The 18,210-nt window shown below is 55.0% G+C and overlaps 1 protein-coding gene across 3 annotated transcripts in view; it reads left to right on the top strand.

Moving 5' to 3' along the window:
• The window catches only part of ADAMTS13 (ADAM metallopeptidase with thrombospondin type 1 motif 13), a 39,124-nt gene that overhangs the window by 17,901 nt on the left and 3,013 nt on the right, over positions 1-18,210 (top strand). For 2 of the 3 annotated variants that reach the window (XM_025358592.1, XM_025358591.1), the window contains exons 15-26: positions 380-460; positions 1,361-1,542; positions 3,552-3,687; positions 3,767-3,896; positions 4,507-4,692; positions 6,012-6,201; positions 6,838-6,958; positions 10,058-10,187; positions 11,285-11,467; positions 16,214-16,418; positions 17,084-17,232; positions 17,865-18,013. In XM_025358592.1, coding sequence (XP_025214377.1) covers positions 380-460; positions 1,361-1,542; positions 3,552-3,687; positions 3,767-3,896; positions 4,507-4,692; positions 6,012-6,201; positions 6,838-6,958; positions 10,058-10,187; positions 11,285-11,467; positions 16,214-16,418; positions 17,084-17,232; positions 17,865-18,013 — 1,842 coding nt within the window. Of the gene's footprint in view, positions 1-379; positions 461-1,360; positions 1,543-3,551; positions 3,688-3,766; positions 3,897-4,506; positions 4,693-6,011; positions 6,202-6,837; positions 6,959-10,057; positions 10,188-11,284; positions 11,468-16,213; positions 16,419-17,083; positions 17,403-17,864; positions 18,014-18,210 lie in introns of all 3 variants that reach the window. The other variant, XM_025358590.1, reaches the window with a different exon arrangement.

Genomic DNA, 18,210 nt, shown 5'->3' with positions numbered 1-18,210 from the left:
ACTGAGAGGGACACGAGTGAGTGAGAGGGATGGTAGTTACACTTGGAAAATCTTTGACTTTGGTGTATATATGAGGTCAAAAATCATTTGTAAATGCCAGCGCTTCTCTGGAGAGCAGAGACTTGAGCCCTGCCTCCCTCTGGCATGCCCCACTGTGCTGGAGAACCTTGGCCCTGGTCCCTTCTCCCAGCCAGGGCAGAGCCTTGGCAGGTGGTCCTCCAGCCTGCTTTTAATTGCCCCCATGACAGGGGACTCAGTGCTGCTGGAGCTAGCCCCATGGCATTGTTCAATTTTTCCCGACCAGCTAAGATCAGCTCCCTTTGTCTGTGATGTGGTGGCCGTGAGGTCCACGCATCTTTCCTTCTTTTTTTCTTTCTAGAATATGTCACATTTCTGACTGTTACCCCCAACCTGACCAGTGTCTACATTGCCAACCACAGGCCTCTGTTCACACACTTGGGTGAGTTGACTGGAGGACTCCCACCCAGTTAGCTAGACTGAAAAGGTGCAGGACACTGTCCCCAAGATGCCCTCACTTCTGACATCACTCGCAAGTTCAAGGGGTTCCCCAGACCACCCTCAGGCTTGATAATTGACTAGGAAGACTCCCAGAGCTCACTGAGAGCTGTGGCATGTGGCTGTGGCTCCTTCCAGAAGGACATGGGTTAGAATTGTCCAAGGGAAGAGATGTAGGCAGAGTGTGGGAGGGTCCAAACAGGAGGCCTGATGTCTCAGGAATGTGACACCCTTCTAACATTGGAGCGTGGCCATACACATGGAGTATTGCCCACACAGAAAGCCCACCGAGTGGGAGTTGAGAGTTTTTACTGGGATTTGAGGGCAAAGCCACGATTGACTAATTGACCACGTGGATACTCTCAGTCTCCTGGTGACCCAAAGCCTCCATCCTAAATCACATAGTTGGTCTTTCTGGTACAGCCAGCCCCCGCCCTAAAGGAAGACACTTCTGCCTCGTGTGACCTGTGTCTCCTCTTGGAAGCCAACAGCAAAGGCCGGGCTTCTCTCTGGGCAAGGCTGCTTCTTTGCTGTTCAGGGCCACCGTGGGTCTTTCTTTCTGGAGTGTGCCTGCACCTAACCTTTGAAGCCTTGGTTGCCGGCCCTTGCCGTGGGGTCCCTGAGCCCTGAGCCTGTCGAGTTCTGTGCATGAGTGCACTTGCTCATGGCACTCACCAGGCTGTGGAAAGGCACAGAGCCTCCGCTGTGGGGAAGCCTCTGGCTCAGATGCCTGCAGCTCCTTAGAGGAGGGCTGGGGACCCTGGGAAGGAGAGTCACTGACATGTGCCTGTGAGGAGGATGGGTGCTCAGTTCCACACAGCTAACAGGGCTGGTTCTCCAACAGCGGTGAGGATTGGAGGGCGCTACGTCGTGGCTGGGAAGACGAGCATCTCCTCTAACACCACCTACCCCTCCCTCCTGGAGGATGGCCGTGTGGAGTACAGAGTGGCCCTCACCGAGGACCGGCTGCCCCGCCTGGAGGAGATCCGCATCTGGGGACCCCTCCAGGAAGATGCTGAGATCCAGGTCAGCAGGAGAGCCTGGGGGAGGCCAGTGGGGGCTTCTTCTTGGGGACTATGGCTGCTTGCGCGTTTGTCCATCTGTCCATTCCCTGATTCGTTCATTTATTCATTCAGTGGCCGCTTACAGGGAACCCACTATGTATTGGGTCTTGTGCTAAGCAAAATGCAGCTAGCTCCTCCAGGGGCTTAGGGTCCCACAAATAAATATCCAAATGTGCCTGTGCCCAGAGCCTGTGGGAGAAGGCCCTGCAGTTCTGGGATCAGGTAAGGTTGGAGGGCCCCAGGCAGGGGTCCAGGGCTCCCCGGGAAAGAGTGATGGAGCTGAGGTCTCAGATGAGCAGATACTGCCGGGCCAAGCAGGGAGGGAAGCGTATGGCCAAGGGAACAGTGTCGGTGTGGGAGGGATGAAGGAAGGTCCTACTGTGTGGGTTTGTGGGGAGATGAAGGCGTGGATGCAGGGGCAGTGGCATCTGGGGAGCAGGCGTTGGTGCTGAGGATGCTGAGAACGGATGCTGGCTCCCACTGCTTCTTTGGGGTAGAGTGCGTGGGAACCGGAAGGCCTTGTTCAGGTGTGTCCTCGGTGATGTGTGCTCGCCCTTGTATGTCCCCATTGGTGCTTTGCTGAGGAAGGCACGTGGAGGATGGAGAGACATGAGCGCAGGCTGAAACAGACCTGAGAACCTTGGGAGAGGGGCCCAGTCTCAGCAGCCCCAGCTGGCTGCCCTGGCAGCGTCCTCTGCCCCTACAGCTGCCAGAGACAGCAGGGCCTCCCCAATATCAGGCCAGGCCGGGCCGGAGCAAGCCCCTGTGAGTGGCTCATCCCTTCCCTTCCCCGGATAGGGCTCCCTTCCTCCCCTCCCCTTGCCTGGGACATTGTCTCCAGATGCTGGCTGCTGAGTGGCTCTCCCGTCATCCTCTGCAGTGTGTAAAAGAGCAGATTCTTGGGTCCTCTGCATATTCCCTGAATCAAGACTTCCCTGTGTTGGGCCTGAGAAACCCCACTGTAACCAACACAGGCTTGAGGCGGTGGCCAGATGTGGGCATCAAGGGGGCAGGTGCTGAATGTCACCTCGCCCTGGGCTCTGGCCTCCAGGTTGGCCTCTTTCTTGGGCTGGCCTTGGGCACAGGACCCAGTTACCCTCCTGAAGAGCCTCAGGCCCAGGAACCTGCTGAAATTCTTCCCAGTGCTCTCCAGGCCAGGCCCAAGCCAGTAGCCGGCCACAGGGCCCCAGGGATCCAGTTTCTTCCTGCCAACCCCACAGGCCTCAGCTCTGGCTCCAGAAGCCATTTCTGAGCTGGCCCTGCCCTAGCCCTTCTTGGGCTCCTTAGCTCAGCCTAAGGTGGGCCTGCCTCCTCCATTGTACGTTATCCTTTACCCAACCAGCTTAGGGAGCCTTCTCTGTGCTGCCTGAATACCCTATTCCCTAACCTACCAATGACTTGGTAATTACCTGTCCCCAGCCCCCTATCCCAACCCACTGAGAGCTCCTTGTGGCTCAGCCAGTGTCCTGTGCACTGTGCTCTACCCAGAGCCTGGTACAGGTCAGTGTCGGCGATTGCCTGTCATTATTTTTGTTTTTGTTGTTTTTTGAGAGAGGGTCTCACTGTCGCCCAGGCTGGAGTGCAGTGGCACTATCACAGCTCACTGCAGCCTCGACCTCCTGGGCTCAAGTGATCCTCCCACCTCAGCCTCCCAAGTAGCTGGGACTACAGGCGTGCCCCATCATGCCCAGCTGATTTTTGACTTTTTTTTTTTTTTTAAATAGAGATGGAGTCTCACAATGTTGCCCAGGCTGGTCTGAAACTTCTGGGCTCAAGTGATCTGCCTGCCTCAGGCTCCCAAAGTTTTTGGTTTACAGGCATGAGCTACCGTGCCTGGCCAGTGATTGCTTGTTGAATGAAAGATTATAGGGATGGAAGAAGAAGTTGGGAGGCTTCCCAGGGGAGGTGGCCATGACAGTGACCCTCAGGGAACCCACTGGACAAGGCCTGAAGCTCTTTGTCTGTCTGCAGGTTTACAGGCGGTACGGCAAGGAGTATGGCAATCTCACCTGCCCAGACATCACCTTCACCTACTTCCAGCCTAAGCCGCGGCAGGCCTGGGTGTGGGCCGCTGTGCGTGGGCCCTGCTCGGTGAGCTGTGGGGCAGGTGAGACCCAGGGAAGGCTTGCCCACAGCATGGCTTGCCCCTACAGGGAGGCAGCCTAGCCCTCCCACTTCCCTCCCAGGGCTGCGCTGGGTAAACTACAGCTGCCTGGACCAGGCCAGGAAGGAGTTGGTGGAGACTGCCCGGTGCCAAGGGAGCCAGCAGCCACCAGCGTGGCCAGAGGCCTGCGTGCTCGAACCTTGCCCTCCGTAGTGAGTGTGGTGCTGTCTGCGCAGCTCCGGTGGGAGAGAGGGTTCTGCTGGGGCTGCTGGGCTCTGTCCCTGGCCTATGGGGCCCGTGTGGCAGGGCCGGGCTGAGCTGCTTCTGTGCAGGCTCTCACTACCCCTGCCCACAGCCCTGCGAGGGGGCTCTGTGAGTGCCCCCTTCTGCACATGAGGACACTGAGGCTCAGGGCAGACACGGTGACAATGTTAGCCCAGTGGGACCCACACCTGCTGCCACCTTGTCCGGGCCAGCGAGGCCTCTCTTGAGCTCAGGTGCTCATGGCGAGATGGAGGTGATTGCCTACCTGGAGGGTTGTGGGGAGACTTGGGGAGCTCTGGTGCAAAGCCCCTGGCTGTCACTGCACCTGATGGGCACACTGTTAGGGACAAGGTCATCCCTGCTGGGTGCAGGACAGGGCAGCTGCCCACCAGCATGTGATTCGGGTGTCCTCAGGCTCAGCCACCTGGAGAGGCTAGGCTGGTCCTAGTGCCCAGTGCTTGTCCCAGACCAGGCGAAGTGTGTCAGCACCCACCACCCCATCACCCCAAGTTAGCCTGGGACCTGGCCAGGGCCCCAGCGCTCTGTCTCCTTCCTCAGCTGGGCGGTGGGAGACTTCGGCCCATGCAGTGTCTCCTGTGGGGGCGGCCTGCGGGAGCGGCCAGTGCGCTGCGTGGAGGCCCAGGGCAGCCTCCTGAAGACCTTGCCCCCAGCCCGGTGCACAGCAGGGGCCCAGCAGCCAGCTGTGGCAGTGGAAATCTGCAACCCCCAGCCCTGCCCCGCCAGGTGAGCCCAGGGCTAGGTGGGCCTGGGAGAGGGCCTCCCCGGCAGAGTTCGTCCCTGCGCTGAGCCCCTGTCCTTCTGAGAATCCCCTCCTCCTGAGGCCTCTGGTGGAGCCTCACCATCCAGGGTGATGGGCAGTGTCACCTGGCGGTTGTAAGTGCCGGTGTCAGAGTTCCTTACTACCCAGGAGAGCCTGGACCCATTGTTTCCGTCTCTGAGCTTCCGAGCCCCTGCTCTGAACTGGGGATGCCGACCTGCCTGGGGAGGGGATGGCTTCAAGGATGAGGTCAAACTGAACGGAGCGGGAGATGTCACTTGCTCATCACCACCATCTCCACCGTGCCCACATGGCTGCATCTCATCCCCTCAGTGTCCAAGTTGACAGTGGCTTATCATCCTGCCCTGCCACTAACCAGCTGAGTGACAGGGCAAGTCCCCTCCTCTGTGGGCTTCAGTTTTGTGACCTGTCCAGTGGGAGGGGATTGGTCTGGATCATTGGTGGCCCACTCATAGCTCTGGACTCCTTTCCCTGCCCCCTCATCTGTGGCAGACAAAGCAATCACCACTTTTCCCCACTGAGGCCAGATAGGGCCTCAGAATCCTTCTCAACACAGCTCTCCAGGCAGCCACTCCACTGCAGGGCTGACTCACAGCTGAAACCCATTGGCCACCCTTGAACCTGGTGATCCGAGTCCATGTGGCACCTGTTTCTCTGCACCTGCTATGGTGTATGGAGTCAGTGCTTGCCTGGCTGGAGGTCGGTCTCTGCCTCTGGAGGGTGGGAAGGATGGGTTCTCTTCCTTTTTTTTTTTTTTTAAGACAGAGTCTTGCTCTCTCACCCAGCCTGGTATGCAGTGGCATGATCTTGGCTCACTGCAGCCTCCTGCCTCGGCAGGTGTGCGCCACCAAGCCCAGCTAATTTTTGTATTTTTTGTAGAAACAGGGTTTTGCCATGTTGCCCAGGCTGGTCTCCAACTCTCGGGCTCGAGCAGTCTGCTCACCTCAGCCTCCCAAAGTGCTGAGAATACAGGTGTGAGCTACTGCACCCAGCCAGGGATAGGTTCTGTCTCTGCACCCTGGAGGCAGGGGGGTGCCTGACTGCTGAGCAGCGAGTGCTTGTTGAATGGGAACCTGCTGGCTGATGAATGGAGAACCCAGTGCTTCAGGGAGAGACCCTGAGCTTCACTTCTCTGTGTGGCCCCCACTTTGGGCTCCTGGATGTTGGGGAGCAGGTCCTCTGCCTCCCTGCCCCTAGCAGCTGGGCTGTACCTTCCACTGGGTGGCAGAGGCAGGGCCTGATGACTGTCTCATGCCATCCTCAGGTGGGAGGTGTCAGAGCCCAGCCCATGCACATCAGCCAGTGGAGCAGGCCCAGCCTTGCAGAACGAGACCTGTGTGCCAGGGGCAGATGGCCTGGAGGCTCCAGCGACTGAAGGGCCTGACTCCGTAGATGAGAAGCTGCCTGCCCCTAAGCCGTGTGTCGGGATGTCATGCCCTCCAGGCTGGGGCCATGTGAGTGCCCTGGGCATGAGAGTGGCTGGGGCTGTTGGGTCCTTTACCTGGCTGGGAGAATGAGGGGCACCCGTCACCATTGTCCTCCAGGCCAGAGTGAGAACACCTTCCTTCTGTGGGAATGCTGTCTGAGGGCCACCCCTGCTCAGAAAAGAAGCTTAGAAAGAGGGCTCAGGGCCCCTCGGGAGGCTCCCATTCCCCTTGCAAGCCGGGCTGAGAGAAGCATCTGAGGAGAGTATACTGCAGCTGCTGTGCAGAGAAACGCTGCTGGGCTCCTGCCCGGTGTCCAGGGGCTGGAGGCTGACTGGCCTTGCTCTCTGGCCTGGGTGCTGGCGACCCTCGCCCCTCATGGCTGGGGGGATTGCAGGGCCAGTCATGCTCCCACGTCCCACTCTTGGTTCCCAGCTCTCGGCCAGGCCCATAGTGAGCACTCATGCTGCCGAGGAGCCTGCAAAGGTGGGGTGTGCAGCAAGGACACCCGCCGGGAGACCAGGGAGCCAAAGGAGCAGGGGAGGGAGCGCTGGTGTGCACATGCCACTTCCTGCTCTCTCTGCTGCCTCCTGAGAAGATTGGGACGGGGGTCTCTGGGTGCTCAGAGGAGTCCCAGACCCATGAACTTGTTGCTGTTCCCCACAGCTGGATGCCACCTCTGCAGGGGAGGAGGCTCCCTCCCCATGGGGCAGCATCAGGACGGGGGCTCAAGCTGCACATGTGTGGACCCCTCTGGCAGGGCCGTGCTCCGTCTCCTGCGGGCGAGGTGAGGGCCCCCGGGAGGCTCCTGGGGACCAGCACTCATGGTAACTCTCTTATCCACTTGCATCTTGCCTCCTTCTAAAAAGCATTTGAGGTGGATTGCAGAAAATCCAGACCATATGGGAACACGCGGTAATACAAGGAGATTAAGTATAGTAGCTGACAGCCACTTCAAATGTGAGCGTTGACTGGCTGAAAAGTAGGAAAAGACAATAATGCCGGGCAGTGTGGCACGAGAGCCATTCCTGATGGCCCCAGCAGAGCGGCCAGAGGGGGCCCCAGTTGACGACCCGAGCAGAGAAACCTTAGCTTTAAGATACACAGTGTTAGGCCGGGCACGGTGGCTCACGCCTGTAATCCCAACACTTTGGGAGGCTGAGGTGGGCGGATCATGAGGTCAGGAGATCGAGACCATCCTGGCAAACACGGTGAAACCCCGTCTCTACTAAAAATACAAAAAAAAAAAAACAAAAACAAAAACAAAAAAAACTAGCCAGGCGTGGTGGCGGGCGCCTGTAGTCCCAGCTTCTCGGGAGGCTGAGCCAGGAGACTGGCATGAACCCGGAAGGTGGAGCTTGCAGTGAGTGGAGATCGCACCACTGCACTCTAGCCTGGGTGACAGAGCGAGACTCCGTCTCAAAAAAAAAAAAGATACACAGCGTTCTTCTATTTTCCCAATCTTGCTTTATTATCGTATAACACACATATTATACAATTTACCATCATAACTGTTTCTCCCCGTGCATGTCAGTGACAGAAAAGCACAGTCACATTGTTGTGCGGCCATCACCACCATCCTCTCCAGAACTTTTCCAGTTTCCCAAACTGGAGCTCTGTCCCTGTGAAACACGAACTCCCGTTTCCTCCTCCGCAGCCCCTGGCAACCTCCATTCTCCTTTCTGTCTCCAAATTCTACAATTCCAAGGACCCTGTAGAAGTGGAATCATACAGCATTTACCTTTTCGTGACTGGTTGATTTCACTGAGTGTGATGTCCTCACAGTTCATCCATGTTGTAGCATGTGTGTTTCCTTCTTAAGGCTGAAAAAGATTCCATTGTGAGTGTATCCTTTATATGTTTATCCATTTATTCATCTGTGGACACTTGGCTTCCTTCCACATTTTGGCTATTCTATTGTGAATAACACTTCTGTGAACATGGGTGTGCAAATATCTGTTTGAGTTCCTGCTTTCAGTTCTTTCGGGTGTATACCCAGAAGTGTGCTAGCTGGGTCAGATAAGAATTCTATGTTTAATTTTTGAGGAACTGCTGGATTGTTTTCCCCAGTGGCTGCACCATTTTACATTTCCACCAATGGTGCATAAGAGTTCCAATGTCCTCCCATCCTTGCCAACACTTTTCATTTCTGTTTTTTTTTTTTAATTTTTTTTTTTGGAGACAGAGTCTCATTCTGTTGCCGAGGCTGGAGCGCAGTGGCACAATCTTGGCTCACTGCAAGCTTCACCTCCGCATCTCAAGTGATTCTCGTGCTTCAGCCTCCTGAGTAGCTGGGACTATAGGTGTCTGCCACCATGCCTGGCTAATTTTTTTATTTAGTAGAGATGAGATTTCACCATGTTGGCCAGGTTGGTCCCAAGCTCCTGACCTCAGGTGATCTGCCTGCCTTGGCCTCCCAAAGTGCTGGGATTACAGGTGTGAGCCACCATACCTGGCCTATTTCTGTGTTTTTTATAATGGCCATCCTAATGGGCGAAGATACACCGTGTTCTTAAACGAAAACCCTAACCACTTGCTCAGTAAAATGTCAGCCTGTTTGAAACCGAGACCAAAAAGAGATTTCTTTTCTCTTTTCTTTTCTTAGACAAGGTCTTGCTCTGTCACCAGGTTGGAGTGCAGTGGTGCAATTTTAGCTCACTACAACCTCTGCCACCTGGGCTTCCTCCCACCTCAGCCTCCTGAGTAGCTACTATACCCTGCTAATTTTTGTATTTTTGGCAGAGATGAGATCTCCCTATGTTGCCCGGCCTGGTCTCCTGAGCTCAAGTGATCCTCCTGCCTCGGCCTCTCAAAGTGCTGGGATTATAGGCTTGAGCCACTATGTCCAACCAAGAGATTTTTTTTTTCTTTTTTTTTTTTTTTTGAGACAGTCTCCCTCTGTCACCCAGGCTGAAGTGCAGTGGCGCGATCTTGGCTCACTGCAACCTCCGCTTCCCATGTTCAAATGATTCTCATGCCTCAGCCTCCCAAGCAACTGGGACTCCAGGTATGTGCCACCATACCTGGCTAATTTTTTGTATTTTATTTTAGTAGAGAGGGAGTTTCACCATGTTGACCATACTGGACTTGAACACCTGACCTCAGGTGATCCGCCCACCTTGGCCTCCCAAAGTGCTGGGATTACAGGCATGAGCCACTGAGCCTGCCTATTTCTTTGGAGGCTATTCCTAAAGGAGAGACTTGAGAAAACTGGCCCTAATAACATCTTTATGATAGACACAATCAGAGATTTTCATATTGAGATTTTTTTTTCTTTTTTTTTTTTTGAGACGGGGTCTTGCTCTGTCGCCCAGGCTGGAGTCCACTGGCGCAGTCTTGACTCACTGCAACCTCTGCCTCCTGGGTTCAAGTGATTCTCCGCTTCAGCTTCTTGAGTAGCTGGGATTACAGGTGCACACCACCATGCCCAGCTAATTTTTGTATTTTTAGTAGAGACGGGGTTTCACCATGTTGGTCAGGCTGGTCTCGAACTCCTGACCTCGTGATCCACCCGCCTCGGCCTCCCAAAGTGCTGGGATTACAGGCGTGAACCACTGTGCCCGGCCCATATTGCAATTCTTATAATGCTTCTCAATAAACAATAACAGCTACCATTTGTCAAGTATCTACTATGTGCCAGGCACTTTTCATCTCCCCTTTTAAAAATCTTTATAAATGACTCTTCAAGGGAGATGCCATTATCTTTTTTTTTAATCTAAAATTCAGAGCGTTAAGTCAGTTGTCTGAGGTCACACAGCTGGTAAGTGGCAGAGCCGGGACTGAAACCCATGCAGGCCTTACGTGCTAGAGCTGCCCAGTGAGCCCAGGCTGTGGTCCTTGCTGAGCCCACCCCTTGGGGCTCCGGGTCTCTGCTTCGTCCACGCAGGCCTGATGGAGCTGCGTTTCCTGTGCATGGACTCTGCCCTCAGGGTGCCTGTCCAGGAGGAGCTGTGTGGCCTGGCAAGCAAGCCTGGAAGCCGGCGGGAGGTCTGCCAGGCTGTCCTGTGCCCTGCTCGGTGAGTGAGGGGAGCAAGACTGTGCAGGGGAAAGTCTGGTCTTGGGATGTGGCCTCCTACAGAGTGCTGGCCTTCTCCCTGCACGTGGGAGACCCGAGCCTTGGCTCCATGCCCGGTGACCTGCGGAGGGGGGCAGGTGCCGCTGGCTGTGCACTGTGTGAGGCTAGACCATGGCCACCCCATTCCCCTACCTCACTCCAAGTGTGGGCCAGAGCCCCGGCCCAGCCCCTTTGAACACTGTAGCCTAGAGCCCTGCCCTGCCAGGTGAGCCCCTTCCCAAGGAGACAGGGGGTTCTAGGTCTGCATCCTGGCTCTTCCCTCACCTCCAAGCTGGATCTTTTGACCCTCAGTGTCCTCACCAGTGGGAGCAGGTCATATTGTGCCCCCAGAAGACTGGGGGGGGCGTTTAATGAAATGATTAAATGCATGTGAAGTATATGCTAAATGCAACGAGTGTAAAATGCATGCTAGATGCAATGCGTGTAAAGTACATTGCACAGGATCTGGGATGCTGTGGGCACACGTGGTTGCTGGGATGTTTCTTCATAACCTGCTCTTTATGGAGCACCTAGGCCCCGGGGCTGTCCTGGAGCTGGGGGACACAGCAGAGAACAAGGCAGAGAAGTGTCCCTGACCTCCTGGAACAAATGGAGGGGAAAAGAGGACAGATAATAGTAGGACAGAGGGGGAGTGCAGTTTGATGGATGGTATTCAGTGTGATGCCGCCAAACACAGCAGGAGGGGAGGAGGGGAGAGCTAGTGAGGTGGGCTGCAGGGCAGTGGTGCTGGGATCACTGTTCAAGAAAGACATGCAGGGCCCTCGGGTGCCTGGACCCCTGTCCCCACTGTCTCTGGGATACGACATCTGTCGTTTGCCCTCACCTCTCCCTTCTGTAAAATGGGTTTGTCCAAATGTTCTGTCCACTCTGCCAAGCCTCTTGGTGAGGACACAGGGGGGCCTCCAGAAAGAGAACCTCTCCAGGCCCTTCCCAGCTTCCTATCTCTTCCTGGTCTGGGGAAAGGAAGGGGGAGACCTGACTCCCCTGGGTTCCCAGGCCCTGGGGCTGTTTGGGGTCCCTGACTTCAGTTTGCTCCAGGTGGCAGTACAAGCTGGCAGCCTGCAGTGTGAGCTGTGGGGGAGGGGTCATGCGGAGGATCCTGTATTGTGCCCGGGCCCATGGGGAGGATGATGAGGAGGAGATCCTGTTGGACACCCAATGCCAGGGGCTGCCTCGCCCAGACCCCCAGGAGGTCTGCAGCCTGGAGCCCTGCCCACCTAGGTGAGTCAGCCGGTGACGGGAGGGGCAGCTCCTGATGTGTGCAGATGCCAGGCCAGGTGCTGTGGTGTGCGCCTATAATCGCAGCTACTTGGAAAGCTGAATCAGGAGAATCACTTGAGTCCAGAAGCGCAAGTCCAACCTGGGCAATACAGTGAGACCTCATCTCTAAAAAAAACAAGACAGGGCCAGGTGTGGTGGCTCATGCCTGTAATCCCAGCACTATGGAAGGCCAAAGCGGGTGGATTACCTGAGGTCAGGAGCTTGAGACCAGCTGGGCCAACATGGTGAAACCCCAGCTCTACTAAAAATACAAAAATTAGGCCGGGTGTGGTGGCTCACGCCTGTAATCCCAGCACTTTGCGGGGCTGAGGCAGGCGGACCACCTGAGGTCGGGAGTTGGAGACCAGCCTGACCAACATGGAGAAACCCCACTCTACTAAAAATACAAAATTAGCCAGGCGTGGTGGTGCATGCCTGTAATCCCAGTTACTCAGGAGGCTGAGGCAGGAGAATCGCTTGAACCTGGGAGGCCAAGGTTGTGGTGAGCCAAGATCACACCACTGGACTCTAGCCTGGTCAACAACAGCGAAACTCCATCTCAAAAAACAAAACAAACAAACAAGAAAACAAAAATTAGCCGGGTGTGGTGGTGTACACCTGTAATCCCAGCTACTTGGGAGGTGGAGGCAGAAGAATCGCTTGAACCTGGGAGGTGGAGGTTGCAGTGAGCTGAGATTGCGCTACTGCACTCCAGCCTGGGCAACACAGCGAGACTCCCTCTCAAAAACAAAACAAAACAAGATGGGGTGGGGGGCTCAGTGGCCCAAGAGCCAGTCTGTAAGGAATAGGGCTACCTGGCAGGCTGTGCTAGGTGTGGGAGGTGAAGTTTAAGCACCGTGCAGGCAGGGTGCGGTGTGGGGAGGCCTGGGGGACAGACGAGGCAGCATTTCAGCAGAACCTGAAGCTGTGAGCACCAGCATTCTGATGTGGAAGACGGGAGGGATGGAGGTCCCTGCAGGGACACACACAGCCACACTAGGACACGGGACAGAATCATGTTCAAGTCCGTGAGGTCCAGAGCCCAGTGGTAAAGGGCGAACATTTGCCTACCTCATTTACAATTCTTTAATGGTTTCTTTTTGTAGGTTTGCATTTTTAATAAAGAAGCACTTTTCTACATCATATAGAAACGTCCAGAAAAGAATGTAATGGACATGTGTGTTCCAGCACTCAGGTTTAATAGATAGCACCCTACTGCCATGTTTCCTTCCTGTCCACTTACTTTATTTATTTATTTATTTATTTATTTATTTATTTAATTTTGAGATGGAGTCTCGCTTTGTTGCCCAGGCAGTGGTGCAATCTTGGCTCACTGCAACCTCCGTCTCCCAGGTTCAAGCCATTCTCCTGTCTCAGCCTCCCGAGTAGCTGGGAATAAAGGCACCCACCACCACATCCAGCTAATTTTTGTATTTTTAGTAGAGACAGGGTTTACCATATTGGTCAGGCTGATCTTGAACTCCTGACCTCAGGAGATCTGCCTACCTCAGCATTCCAAAGTGCTGGGATTACAGGAATGAGCCATCGAACCCAGCAAGTCTCCTTAGTTTTAAATAAATCCAGTTACAGATAAGATTTCACTTAAATTTAGGCTGGATGTGGTGGCTCATGCCTGTAATCTCAGCACTTTAGGAGGCTGAGGTGGGTGGATCATTTGAGCCCAGGAGTTTGAGACCAGCCTGGGCAACATGCCAAAACCTCATCTCTACTATAAATACAAAAATTTGGGCATGGTGGTGCATGCCAGTATTCCCAGCTACTCGGGAGGCTGAGGCAGGAGAATCACCGAATCACCTGAGCCTTGGGAGGTCAAGGCTGCAGTGAGCAGAGATCACACCACCACTGCACTCCAGCCTAAGCAACAGAGTGAGACCCTGTTTCAAAAAAAAAAAAAAAAAAAATTTTACTTACATTTATTTATTTATTTATTTATTTTATTTTTTTTTTCAGACGGAGTCTCACTCTGCTGCCCAGGCTGGAGTGCAGTGGCCGGATCTCAGCTCACTGCAAGCTCCGCCTCCCGGGTTTACACCATTCTCCTGCCTCAGCCTCCCGAGTAGCTGGGACTACAGGCGCCCACCACATTGCCCGGCTAGTTTTTTGTATTTTTTAGTAGAGACGGGGTTTCACCGTGTTAGCCAGGATGGTCTTCATCTCCTGACCTCGTGATCTGCCCGTCTCGGCCTCCCAAAGTGCTGGGATTACAGGCTTGAGCCACCGCGCCCGGCCTTTACTTACATATAAACTGTGTACTAATGTATTTGCAAAGTAGGGACCAAGGGATTTTTTTTTTTTTTTCTAAATTGTTAACCAGCATCTGTTGAACAAGCCCTGATGCCCCCAGGTGGCTCCTCGGTGGTATTGGTGTATGTTAGACTCTATGTCTAGGCTTTCTACTAGGTTTTTTTCTTCTTCTTTTTTTTTTCTTTTATTTCTTTTTTTTTTTTTTTTTTTTTGAGTTTTTCTCTGTCACCCAGGGTGGGGTGCAGTGGTGCAATCTCAGCTCACTGCAACCTCTGCTTCCTGGGTTCAAGTGATTTTCATGCCTCAGCCTCCCGAGCAGCTGGGATTACAGGTGCCCACCACCACACCCAACTGATTTTGTATTTTTAATAGAGACAGGGTTTCACTATGTTGGCCAGGCTGGTCTTGAACTCCTGACCTCAAGTGATCTGCCAGTTTCTGTTTGTTTTGTGTGTTTTTTTCTAGCTATCCTCTTGCCCATAAAAAATTGTTTTAAATGTTGTAGCTTTATAGCCATTTAACATCCGAGTCACAAGTGTGTCCTGATTTCTTTGCCTGTGCTAAAGTCCCTTGGCTGTGTGTCCCATTTATTTTTCCACATCACATTTAGAGATGATCTTGGATTTTATGGGAATTGCAGGGTTTTTCACACTGCACGCTGCCTGCATGGTGATTAAACTTCACCTCCCACACCTAGCACAGCCTGCCAGGTAGCCCTGTTCTCTACAGACCGCCTCTTGGGCCACTGAGCCTCCCCTCACTTTTTTTCAGAGATGGGGTCTCACTATGTTGCCCAGTCCTGACTTGAACTCCTGGGCTCAAGTGATTCTCCTGCTTCAGCCTCCCGAGTAGCTGGGATGCAGGCACACACCACATGAGCTCTGGCTATCCCTCTGATGTTGCTGTAGCCACTCTGGCCTCACTGTCCTGGAACATTCCAGGGATAATCCCCCGACTTAGGGCTTCTGTGCTAGCTCTCACTGCCTGATGTCTTCTGTGGATATCCTCGAGACCCTGGATATTCCTCCCCCAGGCTTGGCTCAGACACCACAACTCCAGAATGACCCAGAGCCCTCCCTGAGCATCAGTCCAGAATGGCGCTTCCTGTTGCTCGTCCCTCCTGTGACATTCTGCTTGGCACTTTGGGAGGCCAAGGTGGGAGGATCGCTTGAGCCCAGGAGTTCTAGACCAGCCTGGGCAACATAGTGAAACCCTATCTCTACAAAAAATACAAAAATTGGCCGTGCGCAGTGGCTAATGCCTGTAATCCCAGCACTTTGGGAGGCCAAGGTGGGCAGATCATGAGGTCAGAAGATTGAGACCATCCTGGCTAACATGCTGAAACTCTGTCTCTACTAAAAATACAAAAAAATTGTCAGGTGTAGTGGCGGGCGCCTGTCGTCCCAGCTACTCGGGAGGCTGAGGCAGGAGAATGGCATGAACCCAGGAGGCGGAGCTTGCAGTGAGCTGAGATCGTGCCACTGCACTCCAGCCTGGGCGACAGAGTGAGACTCCATCTCAAAAACAAAAACAAACAAATAAAAATTACAAAAATTAGCTGGGCATGATGGCACACGCTTGTAGTCTCAGCTACTTGGGAGGCTGAGGTGAGGGGATGGCTTGAACCCTGGAGGCTGAGGCTGCAGTGAGCCATGATTGCACCACTGCCCTCCAGCCTGGATGACAGAATGAGACCACGTCTCAAAGAAAACCATTAAAATAAACTAAAAAATAAAATTTCTGCAATACACACGACAGCCCCCACAGCAAAGCAGCATCCAGTCGCTCATGCCAGTGATGCCCAAATGGAGAACAATCCATGCTCCGAGAGGCGGTGGGGTCTGGTTTGGTTCACTGCCACCTCCCAGTGTCATGTAGAACAGCGCCAGGCCACAGAAAGCACGGGTCCAAGAGGCAGCGCTGCAGGGTCATGGGGGAGAACAGTATTGTGATGAAGATCCCAGCTCCCTTGCAGGCGCCTGGGTTCGTGTCTGGGCTCTGAAGAACGCGGGCCATAATTAGTTATTGAATGATTACAGATCAACATGGGCAGGGTTAAGGTCCTCGGCCTTCCCCCTTGTAGAACGTGGGGTGGTGAGATCTATCTCCTGTTACCCAGGGGCTCGCTTCCTGTTGCTGTTACTTGGGTCCATAGGCAGCCCCTGGGGTGCTGACAGGTGTTCTGTGAGAAAGGCGATGAGAGGGGGATGTGCAATTAGGGAAAAAGAAGCCTCTTTCTTCCAGGGCCTTTTGGTAGCTCTCCTGTGGCTGTGAGCCCTGGCTCCAGACAGGAGGGGCTCTGTGGCTGCACTTCCCATCTTGCCTGGCCACAGAAGCTGTCTAGGCAACTGTTCGAGGACACGCGGGTGGAGAGGGGCCCGCATGGGGCAGTACCGTTTCTGGGGAGACCCAGCCTCTCTTTGGGGTCTTCTCTTCCTGCAGGTGGAAAGTCACGTCCCTTGGCCCATGTTCGGCCAGCTGTGGCCTTGGCACTGCTAGGCGCTCGGTGGCCTGTGTGCAGCTCGACCAAGGCCAGGACGTGGAGGTGGACGAGGCGGCCTGTGCAGCACTGGTGCGGCCCCAGGCCAGCGTCCCCTGTCTCATTGCTGACTGCACCTACCGCTGGTATGTCAGCACCTGGACAGAGGTGAGCACAGCGGGCACTTGGGATCCCTATGGGGCTGGGGCGGGCATCAGCTGTGGCTGCTTATGTGTGAGGGAGTCTAGGGGGCATTGGTTCATTGTGTCCCCAGAAAGGAAGGAGAGAGCTGGGTCTGTTGGTGAGGGGGCACCTAGAGGCAGATACACAGAAGGCCTAGAGACCTGTGGGCAGCTAGGACTTAAGAGGCTCTTAGGTTTGGGGACACTGGAAGATGAACAGCAGGCCACTCAGCTCTATACAGATGACGGAATGCCAGCTGTGCCATGCACCTAGCAGGGCAGGAAAGACAATGGTAAATGGGGCTCAGGCTGCCCCCTGGAGGGGCTCGCTCATGGTGTGGAGGGGGCACAGGGGCACAGCAGACAGAGACGAGCCGCAGCCCTGCAGGCCTACTTGCTCTAAGGCTTGGAGAGACAGAGAGGCCGTGAGGGTGACAGGGACCCAGGCTTGAATTCTGGCTCCTCCCACCTACATGACCTGTGCTGGGTGCCCTCTCTGAACCTCAGTTTTCTCATCTGTGGAATGGAGACACTTACCTGCCTCCCAGCTTGTACAAAGATTATATTGGATCACTCCTGCCCTGTGGTTGCCACTGTCCTTGTCACTTTCTGGCAGGGTCAGCTGTGACTCCTCCTCCCCTCTCTTGGCAGTGCTCTGTTTCCTGTGGGGATGGCATCCAGCGCCGGCATGACACCTGCCTCGGACCCCAGGCCCAGGCGCCTGTGCCGGCTGATTTCTGCCAGCACTTGCCCAAGCCAGTGACTGTGCGTGGCTGCTGGGCTGGTCCCTGTGTGGGACAGGGGACACCCAACCTGGTGCCTCACGAAGAAGCCACTGCCCCAGGACAGACCACAGGCACCCCTGCTGGTGTCTCCCTGGAGTGGTCCCAGGCTCGGGCCCTGCTTTTCTCCCCGGCTCCCCAGCCTTGGCGGCTCCTGCCCGGGCCCCAGGAAAGCTCGGCGCAGTCCAGTTACGTCTTGTCCTCCTTCCCGTCGGGCAGCTGCTGTAGGAGGGGTGGGCAAAGGCGTCTCCCTCTGGGAAGGACTGGCACAAGAGCTTGGTCCCTGGGATGTGTGCCTGGGAGGCCAGGATCAGGGCTGGCCCTCTTCCTCCCTGGCAAAGCAAAACCTCCCTTTTACTACTATTAAGGGGAAGTAACTTGAAGTTAGGAACCCAGCTTGTGAGCCCCCTAGCCTCTGGGCTGCTCTGCATGTGCCCCGCTTGCTGGAGCATCTGGAAGCAGCCCTGTGCCCTGAGGGTGATGCTTTGACCTACCTAGCCCCCGTCCCTGTCCTGAGAAGGCTTCCAGCTGGGCCTTGGGGGACAGGGTCCACCCCTACCTCCTGGTCTCCTTCCTCAGCTTGGAAGCCCCAGAGCCTGCCCTGCTGGAAATCCCGGAAGCACTGCTTACCTGTCTCCTGCTCCCTTTTCAGGTGCCTGTGGCAGGCAGCACCTTGAGCCAACAGGAACCATTGACATGCGAGGACCAGGGCAGGCAGACTGTGCAGTGGCCATTGGGCGGCCCCTCGGGGAGGTGGTGACCCTCCGCGTCCTTGAGAGTTCTCTCAACTGCAGTGCGGGTATGTCTAGGGCCGTGCAAGCGATGCTGCCAGTTATGGCCCCTGCCAGGAGCCAGCACAACGCTGCATGCCCCGTTCCTGGCAGGAGCCCCATGTACATTCCCAACTTTAGTTTGCATTCCATCTCATGACTGGGGAGTGATGATCTGCATTTTACAGATGAGGAAACTGAGGCTAGGAGAGATTAAGTGACGTGC

The sequence above is a fragment of the Theropithecus gelada genome, chromosome 15 (assembly GCF_003255815.1).
Source record: "Theropithecus gelada isolate Dixy chromosome 15, Tgel_1.0, whole genome shotgun sequence".
In the NCBI taxonomy this organism is placed as follows: domain Eukaryota; kingdom Metazoa; phylum Chordata; class Mammalia; order Primates; family Cercopithecidae; genus Theropithecus; species Theropithecus gelada.
The sequence above is the reverse complement of the archived record's forward strand: the minus strand, read 5'-3'. Positions and strand labels throughout refer to the sequence as shown.